We start from the raw sequence: 12,758 nt of genomic DNA, 5'->3' as shown, positions 1-12,758 counted from the left end.
AAAATAAGCGATCACTGTAAAAAGGTACAAGAATAATCAACAGGTATTAATACTGCAGGAGGAATGCAGCCCGTACAATGTGACAGTAAAGATAAGATAAGGATGACAATATTCTCAAGTTGTTCTATTATTGCTAACAAATTCCATGAAAATGACACATGGGTGGCACTACAGAAAACAGGTGATCACCAACATAATTTCAATCATCTGGATCACGATCCCTATGATTTATTCATTTATACAACAATTTTATGAGTAACTGCCCCATTTGCATTGCATTTTGTAAAGCTCTTTGAGATGACATTCTGTGATTTGAGGTTTAGCTAGCTGCATAAACATAAACATGAATTAGTCACAGCTGTGAGCATTAGGCTTTAGGTAGGAGAAAGCTAAAATATTAGCAACATTTCTCAATTTTGCTTATATTGACACACGTAAATAGTCAGAGTCTCTTTTTGATAAAGCTGTCTTCCTTCTTTTGGGTTGCTTTGCATTGTAGGCAGTTGTGCTGAATTAAGGAACGTGTACACAATTCTGCATTTGTAAAACAACAAACAGGAACGCCCCATCTCTGAAACTTTCTGTGATTGGCCAAAGTCAATGGAGGAGTGGAGGTGCAGCAGTCTGGTCCCTCAGAACACTTGAATAACAAAGCTGAAAGCTTATTATGGAATTTTTGCCCAATGATGGAATAAGGCCTTCAATGTCTGCACAAAATTACATGACAATCGATATATTAGTTACATGACTATATGATATTTCAGTCTGGATCTGGTGGATTGAGCAACAGACAGACCAACACTGCCATCCATAGAGCCATGCCAGTGTGGCTAAAAACATCCTTTTGCAAAAGCAACTGGTAGACCAGCTTGGAGAACAGCTCTCTCCCCAAGGCTAAAAGCAAACCCAGACATGGGGAGCATTACCACCAAGCATTTCACAGCACTTTGTTTCAAATATCTCATTTTGGCCGGTTCAGCGCAGAGGTCCCACGGACATTAAGCCGTCTGGCTTTGCGCAGACAAATGAAATTACCCCTAGCCTCTAGGTTCCACTATCACACACACACACACGCCCCAGGATGCACACCAAGAGCAGCAGCAACGTCCCCTACGCCATACAATGGACCCATCCATCACTCCTGGGAATGGGTCCTGTGGACTCATCCATTAGTTAGCAGAATGGGTGTGCAGTGACAGGCCTGTCTTGCCACAGCCTTTAATCCAGAGTTATGGCACAGTGTGTCTGTGTTACTGTTAAATGCAGTACTATCGGCCAGCTGTTGCCAGCAGGTTCACATCGGAGGGCAGTTCAAAGCAACGCACCATCACTCATCAACCACTCATGACAATGGAAGCATATATGGCACCTGGGAACAAACAGCACGTGTGATGATGGGTATAATTTTGAGCACTGCTGCAAATACATCCACTTATGAATATAAAATGTAAAATCTATCACACATGAATTGTTTTCTGATTATTCCTGAAGGTGCTCATGACAAATTGTATAACGCTTTCCTGTCAAGCAGAGAAAGGGTTAAAAGGTGGCCTCCAGTTGTGAGAAGGTACTGTAGGAGAGCAGGTAAACCTATACTGCAGATAGAGAAGGGAAGTTGAGAGGCCCAAGATAACCAGAAAGGAATGTTCCTGCAATAACAAAACACTTGCTTAACTGGACGCTGCTATCTTCATTAAGAGCACAGAAGAAGGTCTGACCAAGAAAAAGTGACGAGGAAGCAAAAGATGATGGCCAACGCTTTCTCTACGAGGAACTGTAGAGAAAGAGAAATAAAGCTCCCCTAAAAATCTTAACTACATACAATCACTTTAAAAGTGTGCACAGGACACTCCCTCTCCTTCTGTCCAGGTGCAGGCATGCAGAGCTGCCTTTTCAACTCTCTTTTGTATGGTGACAGAGAGAGGGAGATCCTCTCAAGGTGGGAAGAAAGAAACATCTCATCCTTGACTATTTGATTAACAGCTGTCTCCTGTGCCAAAAAAATACGACCCCCCACATCCCGCCCTTTTTGCCCTGAACCCCCCCAACTGCCTCCTGAAAGAGCAGGTCTGTGTCGCACACTTCTAGGGTTACTTCACAGATCAAACTGGAGAGGAGAGCAGAAAGGCAAGAAATCCACTGAGACATCAGAAGGACGAGGGGAGGACAAGCAGTGGGAGGACTGCGAAAGAAATGGGGTAAGGAAGAAGAGAGAAAAAGGGAACGACACAGGTCACGAAGGAGGCAGGAGGTGCAAATAGATGGTGAATCATGGCCAATGAGGCAAAAGAGTGAGACTCATGTTAGAAACCGGTGCAGGTTAAGATTACCATCTCGTCTTTTCTGACATATACAGAACTATGCAAAAGTTTTAGGCAGAAATTAGAAATGTTAATAGTTTCTTTTTATCAATTATCAAATTGCAAAATGAGTGAACAGAAGAAAAATCTAAAATCAAATCACCATTTGCCTTCAAACCAGCATCAGTTCTTGTAGGTATTTTTCACATCTGCCTAAGACCTGCACAGTACTGTATATAATGTTACAGTTTTCATATCAAACATGGCATATGTGTCAAAAATGGGGTAAACATATGTAGAAGCAATCCCTGTGAGCAAAAACCTCTGAAAGCTTGTTTTTTTCAATGGTTACATTACATACACAGCTACATCATGTAGCTACATGCGAGCATTGAGAAACCTGTATTCTTGGTTGCTGATGTTCATTTCTCACAAATTTAGGATCATATTCCAGCTGGAACAAGTTAAACTGAGTAGTTTTACTTGAAAACTTTATCAGTGATTTCTCACAGTAGAAAGTGCTGCTTTACTCCGTTACAGTCATTTGGTTTCATCAAAGTCATTAATTTTAAAGGATTCGGTTATTCTAAGGTTTTGAAGAAAAACAACAAATATCCAAGTCCCAAATTTAAAAAATAAATAATAATAAACAAGCAAATATCGGAATAGTCGAATATTTAGAGCCAGTTCTATTAACAATAAACAAATGTTCTGAAAACTATAATGTTTGGTTGGTTTCTTGCAATAAAAAGGTTGGTGTTTGGAAGCAAGTCTGACATAAATACCTTCTCCTGCAGGTGCTTTAAAATGTGGGAATAACGTCATGCAACAATAATTTCTGCTATATTGAAATTAATAAAAACCAATGACTTAAAAAGAAATGTGGTATGCTTTGGGAAATAGTCATGTGAAGAATATGTGATTTCTATTTAATGGGGTAAAACATACAAAAAAACTGGTCTGTTCCTATTAAAGATTAAAAAGAACTCAGGTGGTACACTAAAGAGTTCCAGGGCAACGGGGGATTACCCTGCAGGGTACTAACTCCCTCCAGCTCCCTGCTTCCTCCCAACGGGGACCAATGGCCAATGTAACTTCCTGCTAGCTCATAAACAAACAATGCAGTCAACTGAAGTCAGGCTGAAAATCCTCCAGTGCCACTTAGAGAGGTCAAGAGGTATACACCAGTCATAATTTTTACCTAGTGCCTGTGACAGTTATATGGCTGCCTAGTTTGGCTGTACTGCAAAAGGAACAAGCAGTTTAACAACTTGATCCTTTTTCTCCCTATTTCTTCAGCCAGCCACCCCCCGAGGGGAGAATTGTGTAAAAAGGAATAAAACAAAGCAGGAGGATGAGAAATGTATTATCAGAGGAAATTATGTGTACAGTGGGAGAAGTATAAAAACTATTTTGGCAATAAACATGTTTGCAAGAAGCCTGTTTGTGCAATGTGTTTGTGTTATTCTGCACAAGAATAACACATTTCTGCTTGGAAAAAACAACGATTATAATGGAAGCTGCTAATAAAAGTGCAATGAGACGTGTTGAGAGAGCTTAAGTATGTATGTGTGGGTTTATCAGAGCCCGCCATCAAGTGGTGCGGGGCGGCCCTCTCTTCCCTTGTCCCAAAGAAACCCCAAACAACAAAAGATTATGTCTCTATCTGCAATTACAGCTGTAACATAAGGATGACCCAAACATGAAAAACACATTAACTTGTGTTAATGTGTTAATTTCCCCACTGCAGAAGACAAAGCAGACAACAGGCAATGATAAATGATCTGTTTAGCATTCCTCTGACGTCATCCCATCGCTCCAAACACACATCCTTACACCCTCATTTGAACAATACACGCATTCATGCAAACACAAGCACAGGAATCAGCCTGTCCACAGTGAAGCAAAACAAAGCCCACATCACCCACACTCCTAAAAAGGCCCGTTTCACCACTCCCAACAAAATGCGGGGAAACCACCGCTCTCTCAGGGACGTCAGACATGTCTTCATTTGGGCACACTGCAAACCCAATGATCTTGGATAAGTCCTACAAGTCCGGCCAGCACTTTGGGACACACAGAGCACAGCTTCAAAGAGCCAGAGGAAATGCTGTGCCCTTCCTGTCACTCCCAGATGGACCCAAATGACGTGGTCGAGATGTAATGAGGAGATTACACATCCAAATAAAAAAAAATAAAAAAAGAAGAAAAAACTATAACATGAGCTAATGCATTGATGCTCAAAGTAAGGTCTGGGAACCACTACGGGTCCATGGCACTCTGCCAGGGGGGCCCTGAAAAGTTTTTGGATATAAATGTGTGAATAATTAGAATTTGAATGTACAGTTTTTCATAACCTGCGTTTATTTTATGATTAGTCTTTTTTTAAGTCATTACTTATTTACATAAACCTTTTCCTTTGCCTATCATATTCAAGTCCCAGGCTAGTATTGTTCTTTTTTTATGTTCTTTTTATTATCATTTTATGTTATGTTATGTATAATGTATATACTATTGCTTTCATACAGTGCACTATATTTTTATTGTATATTTCCTTAAATAATCAGTTTTATTTAGCCTTATTTAACATTTGTGTTCAGTGTGTGTGTGTGTGTGTGTGTGTGTGTGTGTTCTGAAATTCAGTTCAAATTTTAAGCGTAAAATAATCTTAGACATGAAATAATAATAATAATAATAATTATTATTATTATAAGCCACACATGTCAATATAGACACAAACCACACTTTATTATTGTTCAGGAAACAGTGGGAGGTCCATCCATTAGAGCTTTGGTTTACCGCATCTCCACCTCTTTCAATCACTCAGGACAATGGGCTTTTTAATGTGAACTGGAAATTAAAGAAACTTAGAAGGTATTCCTCAATGATGCTCACTAACAGCAACTCTTTCATCCTGTGTTTTGTTTTCTCTTATCTCAGACACCTCTTGATCCCTCATCCATGCTCCTCTATCAATGTTTGACCATACTGTATTTTTCTTCCTCTCCCTTATCATCTCCTCGTTGTCTTGAAGGTTTTACTAATAGCATGGACAGAGGACACACGGCAGTGCTTCTATATTTCACTCTCTTAGCCTGGTTTGTCATAGGAACAGAAGGAAATGGCCAAAAAGAGAAAGAAGATATAATTTATTTAGCATTTACAGTATGCCCCACTGCAGGCTAATAATATGCATCTGTTGATAACTGTTTGTGAACTCTTTGAGCCAAAGTAGAACACGAGGATTATGTTAAAATATAAGATTCTCTCATTGTTACATAAAATAAAATAAAATTGAATATGTTAAATCCTATGAACTGCTCACTGGCTTCATCCCCTGGAGGCTACGTTTGAGTAAGCCTAGTACCCTGTGTTTGTGCGTATGCATGTGTGTGTGCATCAGAAAGCCGTGGGCTGTGGGTGCACAGTGTACGCGGCACAGCCCTTGAATGCAGACCTGCCCTTACTTGACTCTTTAATCTTCGGTTTCCTGCCCTCCCTCTCCGTATCTCAGAATAAAAACTTCATGCACTGTAAATTCTCCCCTGTTTCGCCTCTGCCCTCCCTTCTCTGTATCACACTATAACAGCTTTATGCCTCCTTGCTACAGCTCCCTATCCCATAGCCCCTCCGCTCCTGCTGTTTCCACTGGGGCACTGCACAAAAACTGCGCTTGGCTTGATCCCAAGCACTGGGGCCCACATACCTCCCAATCTCTAGATTAAATAGCGCCAGTCTCTGAAGTCCTTCCAGGGGCTAATGGCTTTTGTTGCTGGGAATAATCCACACATCCTCTCCCACATCCTGGGGGTCCGCTTGCCTGTCGTGAACCCCGCCTTTACCCTCTTCATCTCTCTCTCATCTCCATCTCAATCTACGGTTCCATTTTGGTTGACCTCACCGCCTCCTTATGGCACAACCCTGTGGTAAGTGGGGAGGCATGCAGGACCGAACCACCCGCGCTGAGGGGGAGGCTGCAGTGAGTTGACATTGGGTTGAGATCCATGCTGAGTTTTATAGGGAGTCAGTGCAGGTGCTGTCTGAAGCTTAATGAAGGCCCTAAATCTCTTCTCTGTCATCTGCAGCTAACTGGGGTCTAAGCAGCCAGAGCAACAAGGATAAGTGCCTGGGAGCTATCTTCGTAAAGGAAAGAAAACATCCGCCGGGCAACAGCCGCAGCAGAACAGCCTCTGTGTTAGCACTTGATGTCCGTTCAAAATAAATACAGCAGGGAGACAGATTTTCACAAGATGAGAGGAAAGATTTCCCGTAGATCAAAGAGCACTCTGTACTTTGGCAAAAGTAGTCAAAATAAGTATGCGGAGTTGAGAACTAGGTCCAGACAGTGACCCTCTTGTCGCCCTCTGTCCTTCAAAATATCTGTTATTGAGACCACTCTTGGCTGTAACGTCAGAAATTCACGCTGAATGCATATTCAGGTATGAGCTCATATCCTGTCTGCGGCAGTTTTCTCCAGGGAGGCCGCCAGGGGAGAGGAAAAAGGCAGACAGAGAGAGAGAGAGGGAGAGAGAGAGAGAAACAGAGAGAGAGAGAGAGAGAGTGAGAGAGAGAGAGAGAGAGAGAGAGAGAGAGAGAGAGAGAGAGAGAGAGAGAGACTGTGGTTGCAGACCGCAGACACTGGGACAACGTTCACTGACCACCCTAATCAGTTTACTTTATCAACACATTTCTAAAAAGGCCAGTCATTGATGGGCTTTATTTTGCTTCAATTTCCAATTTTAACTTCAGTCATATGGCTACCGGCTGGCTTTCAGTCATATGTACAGGCATGCCATATGCCTGCTGAAAGTACTATATTGCAGAGAAAATATAAAACTTGATTTCCTGGGAAACTATCACTATTGTAAAATGCTGGAGGCCAGACTGAAGAGTGATCAACCGTACAGAGAAGTGGAGAGGACAGAGAAGGACGGCAAACACAGGGGGCTTGAAGATTTAGAGGTATTATGAGGGCAAAGAGAGATACAGAAAGTCAGGAAATGGAAGGAGGGAAATAAGAGACTTTGAAGGGGGAAGAAGTGACAGAGGAAAGACACTACTTATTTTAGGATAGAAGATGGGACATACCGATTGGGAAATTTTAGGTTGATACAGATGTTTTTTGTTGTTTTGTTTGGTTTATTCCCACTTTTGTGCCAGGGAAAATATTTCATCTAAAAAAATTATGCTTTACTGTTTTAACGTAATTCAGCCTTATATTACATTATCATTTGAATGAGCACAAATTCAATCATTCAAATTCATAAATAGAAAATATATAAAAAATATTTTACTTCACGCTAGAGTTGTATCCAGCCTGTGGCTTCTTCTCCAAATCAGCACCTGGGTATACGAGCTCCCAAATAACCAATACAACATTTAGCCATGGCAAAACTGATGCAACACAACAGATAAATATTAGCCACTGCCATCGGTGAATGTCATCTTATTTGTTAATAGGCAGACTCGGTCAACAAGGTGAATATAGACCAACACAGATGTTTGGCTGATAAATCGTATCCCTAGATAGAAGGATAACAGAAAACAGCGGAGAGTAAAGTAATAACAGGGGGATGGATGTGGAAAATGAGTGGAGGGGACAGTAGCTACAGATGGAACAAAGAAAAACATAGAACAGAATTATCTATAGTGCGCAGGACAATGAATCTGTCATCCTGTGGCTTTGCGCCCACCCATCTGCCCCCAGACCTCCACTAAAACTGCACACAAACATACATACATAAATACACATAGGTCTGGTGGGAAGCAGAGAGCCTGCAGACCACCTCAAATCTCTGCTGGTAAAAAAAATAAAGATACAACACAGCAGACTATTGACTGCCTTGCTGAGTCAATGAAGCCGTGCCGAGCAGAGGTTAGCCGCCTCTTTCACCGAGAGGGTCAGGGTTTGGGGGAATTAAAGAAGAAAGAAGAACCATGTTATGTTTGGAGGAGGGGGTGGAGGATATACAGTGTAAACTTGTCTGAGAGAGTTAATTTTATGGCTAAAACGTAAAAACGTGTGAGCAGGTTAAGAGATGTGAGGGCTGTTTCAGATGGAAAAAGGGATAGAGGAACAAAGAAGTGATGAGTTCTTGAAACAGGATGAGGAAAGGGAGGAGTAGTGTTTTGAGAAAAGGATGAAGGAATGGAGTAATGAAAAGTAGTGGCTTGATGACGGGACAATGAAAGAAGACAGGGATTGTGTATGGAAAAAAGGTTTAAGTAAGGCCCAGAGAAGATTCCTTCTCAGCCAACTTTTATGTGTTTACGTTTTGTCTGGCTTCGGTCTAGTGCTGCTTGAGTATATTAATGCTGAAAAAAAAAATGAATAGTGGCAGCATTTGGTCTGAAACTCACAACTGAAACACATCCTCACATCTAAGCAGGCCAGACATGCTCGCAGCTCATACAGGCCTATGTTGAAAGTGGTTATGTTGAGGGAAAAGGCGGGATGACAAGTGACTGAACAGAGTTTGGAAGGAGTTGGACTTTTTAATTCAGTAAAGGATTCCAGTGTGGAAGATCCCCACAAAGACGATTAAGACAGAGTGAGCGGGTTTGGAAATGTGAAGTGTGTCATTAATCATGCAACCCAAAAACTAAAGCAGAAGCAGCAGGATAAAGGACAAAATTGTTGTGGCAAATCTTTGATGTTCTGTTTTTTTTACGACTTTACAACAAATTATTGTGAAAAAAAAAGTGCCTTAAAATGACAGCAGAATACAGTAGAAATGCTACACAATGACTTCAGAACTTTAAACCTGCGTATATTTAATACTGACAGTGAAAGATGTTGCTTAGAGTACATAGATAATTAGCACCCTTGCAATCACCTTTACGGAGCGTTTTAGCATCTTTCAGCTCATTATTTTTTGCCTTTACCGCCTGTAACTTTTATTCACTCTCAAAGCTCTCATCAACATAATTTCCAGAAGCAGCAGGCAGTTCTTTCAGTGAACAAAGCTCAAAGAACCAACTGTATACACAAACTCCTAAGCACAAATCAGTAAACAGCCTCATTTACCTACTAGCTGGTAAAAATACTGGAGCATTTAGCAGCTTAAGAGCCGTTTTTCCCCCTGAAAAGTGTTTGGAGACCAAAACAGAGCCAAAGGGAGAAGGAAGTTTGGACTAAGACTAAGTTAATCAAATGGTTACAAACACCAAACTCCAAATGAATCTGGTTTGAGTTTGGTGTTTGGAACCTTTATCTGCTGGATGTGTAAAAAGGCAACCGTCTGTCATATCAACTCAGAGTTATAATCTCAAAGGTCTCTGTTTCAGACTGTTTGGCGGCATCCATGGTAATAAGCAATGTGTTTCTGAATGTAACTTGTTTTAAAAGTTTCATCATCTGAGCTCTTTTATTTCTTTCTCTTTGGTAACTATTTACTCAAAATGCTAGCAGAGACTGGAAAAAACAGTATGCCACTTCCCACACAAGTTATTTGAAGTGCCAGGCTGTTGCATTAGGTCCTCTCTGGCAGACCAACCACTGCTGGGTATACGCGGCTTGTGTTTTTTCAGCACAATGTCGCCAGAGACACCCAATTCTTAGGTGTGTCTATTACTGTAAATGCAAGGGTGGGCCCTTGGTTAATAATCTTTGTCTTCGGTGATAGATGGTGACTTAGCAGACATTTATTTAAATAAAAATCTTCAAGATTGTCACTTTTTAAAAATGACAATATGAGAGTGCTTTGTTCACAGGTTGTTTCTGCAGCCACCAAAAAAATCAGTTGTTGTAGGATTAAAAAATCAGCTTTTTCTTTACCTTATAGGCAAAATACCTCTGAAAGTTATCTACTTCACACACATTTTAAACTGTTAAACTAGTTGTATCTGTCGTCTTAACTTGCTTACTCTTTGTTCTTTCCAGCGTTTTGCCCAATTCAGATTTTCAAAGACCTTGGTGTCATTACCTGGCCATGCCCAGACTGGAGAACCCCGCAGGGACGATAAGAACATCAAGGCGAGGAAAGGGATGGACCCCCAGAACGGCGTGGGCTGCAGCCAAACATCGAGGCAAAAGCTTGAGGACTCCTGTCTGCAAAAGGAAGGAGGGCAACAAGTTTCTCAAAACAACTGATGACTACAATTGTAAGTTTAACTTGAAGCAGATGTGTGCGTGTTGATACAGATGGGTAGGATATACAGTAGCTTTTGGGTAGAAGCGTATTTGCTCTTTCACATACGTATTGTGTATGTCTATGATGGTTATACAGTATGTGTTCCAGGTCGGAGAATATCTGGAAGCATCAAGTCAAAGTGAACTGCACTTGTGTGTTCTTGAAGATGTTTTGTAACTCAATCTAAGAAACATCATCAGCTCAGAACTGACTGAACTGGCAAAAGCCTTTGAAATGTGATCCGATTTAGAGGATGAGGAATGTTTTATGTGGTCCTCAGGGAAAAACTGTCTAATACTTCTACCATTCTGCCAGGAGATGGCAGTGAAAACCGCTAGCATAATGACACAAACATTAACTGATGCTAACTGTCTCTTTTAATCGTATAAAATATAATTAGTTCATGTATCAGTGGTTTTTTGTCAAAACTGCACCTGGGCCTTCTGTAGCAAGCAGACGGGGCCAAACACACGGTGTGGAATCACCCGCTGGGACCTAGCCGCCTGCTCAGTAAATCGGCAAGGGTAGTCGCCATGGGAACAAGAGATGCCGTCATCCACCATGCCTGAATAATCTGTTACAGAGGGGCCATCGTCCTCAAGGGAAGAGTAACAGAATGCAGAGTCTGAGCGGGTGGTCTGGTCTCCGCTGTAGCAGATTAAAACGGGGGAGAAAAGTTTAACCCAAGGTTAATAAAGCACATTTCATGAATTTTCTTTTTGATATAATACCAATACGGCACAATGTCCCATCTCTCTAGGCATGGAAATGAAAGCAGTGGAAATATGGAATATATACTTCACAAAGGCAAACCACAGTGATCCCAAAAATATCTAGGTGCTGACATGCAATCTCATTCAGTCTAAATCCAATATCCAGCACTAACTCCATCCTCGGCATCAGAACCGTTCCAAAGGTTTCAAGCGTCATCCAACTTTCCTTCCAGCCATTCACTGAAAATAAAGGCTTTCCTTGTAGCGGGAGATTCCTGGGGCCTGCAGCAGGCTACAGCTGGGCTACTGCTGGAGGAAAACCATGAGGGGAGGAGGAGGATTACTGGAAACCACTGGCAGATCTGCCAACCTGCTGGCCGGTGGAGAAGGAGACCCCGGCCCAGCCCTGCCCGGCCCAAAGAAAGCCAGCCCTCTCTAATGCCCCGGCCTGCACTCTATATCCTGTACCACTGTACAATATATGTCAGCTTTATTTATTTTGGTCTCCAATGATAATTTCTGCTGGCCACTGAACTCAATGTACTATGGTACAAGCCTTAATGTACTTGTCATAAAAAGCTGATTGAGTGCTGCACCCTATCCATCACCCTAACTTCACCTGCACCATTTTTGGTATGACGACAGGAAAGTTTTACCATGGAATGTTGAAGGGCCAGACTTGGGTTAATAGCAGTCTGGACAGGGGGAGGTCTTGCAAGAAGAAAAGAACACAGTAACATAATAAAATACCTGCCAGTCTTGACTGGAGAGCCCTTTACTACTTCACTGACGGAGGTTCCAAGTCCAGACATAAGGTCAGACTCGGTCCATTCCCCAGGTCTTGCCTCAAGTTTGGCTTCCTCGCACCAGTCTGTCCTGTCCCTCACCCCTTTTTCCAACACTGGGGGAATTTCTGCTGTGACTTGGTGCCAGTGGCCCACAGCCAAGGTGAAGGTGGAGGCAGGCATGGGCATAGTGACGTAGTAATTCCAGATTAAGGAGCCTGCAGAGAGTAGAGGGAAGGGAAGAGAGAAAGTATGAAAGTGTCAAAGGTAGGGAAACAGAGAGGATATAAGGCAGAGAGCATAGAGTGAGAAATGAAGGGAAAACTTGTAGTGAATTGCAAATTGTTTCACTTCACTTTTCAGACTGATGTTGGGTTCATCGGACATGTTGCTATTTCGCCTTAAGTGGTCCATGTCGGGTTTTTTTTGTAATTGCATGGTCAGAGCACAATTTGGTTTGGCAGCAATCCTTTTCATCTAGCAGCATTTACACAGTCACCCATAAAAGTGGCGTAAAATATTTTTACCTCTTTCCATGAAATGACAATGAGATTTACTATTGACGGATAAAGTGTAGATCTTCTCAAAGCTTTATTAATCAATCTCTTCCAAGCATATCACAATAATGCGTGTGTTAATATATTAAAAAAGGATTTTTTTAAATGTATTTATTCACACTAAAAAAAATAAAGTCTTATTTAAAATGTTTTGCCAATGAGATACCTGAAGTTCAGGTCCCAATAATACCAAAACTAATCCATAACCCCTTTCTTTCATTGAACAAAATAAGCCAGGAAAAAATATAAATCTGTTAAATGTACTTTTATT

At 41.5% G+C, this 12,758-nt stretch overlaps 1 protein-coding gene across 1 annotated transcript in view; it reads right to left on the bottom strand.

Annotated features, from left to right (window-relative positions):
• aopep (aminopeptidase O (putative)) overlaps window positions 1–12,758 on the bottom strand; it is an 85,805-nt gene that overhangs the window by 69,007 nt on the left and 4,040 nt on the right. Inside the window, exons 4-6 of the mRNA XM_059336501.1 lie at window positions 11,896–12,148; window positions 10,867–11,080; window positions 10,226–10,350 (exon numbers count right to left, since the gene is read on the bottom strand). Of these exons, the coding sequence (XP_059192484.1) occupies window positions 10,226–10,350; window positions 10,867–11,080; window positions 11,896–12,148 (592 nt within the window). The remainder of the gene's footprint in view (window positions 1–10,225; window positions 10,351–10,866; window positions 11,081–11,895; window positions 12,149–12,758) is intronic.

This window comes from Centropristis striata, chromosome 7, assembly GCF_030273125.1.
Source record: "Centropristis striata isolate RG_2023a ecotype Rhode Island chromosome 7, C.striata_1.0, whole genome shotgun sequence".
NCBI lineage: Eukaryota > Metazoa > Chordata > Actinopteri > Perciformes > Serranidae > Centropristis > Centropristis striata.
Note: the sequence above shows the minus strand (reverse complement) of the source record. Positions and strands in the feature narration are given on the sequence as shown.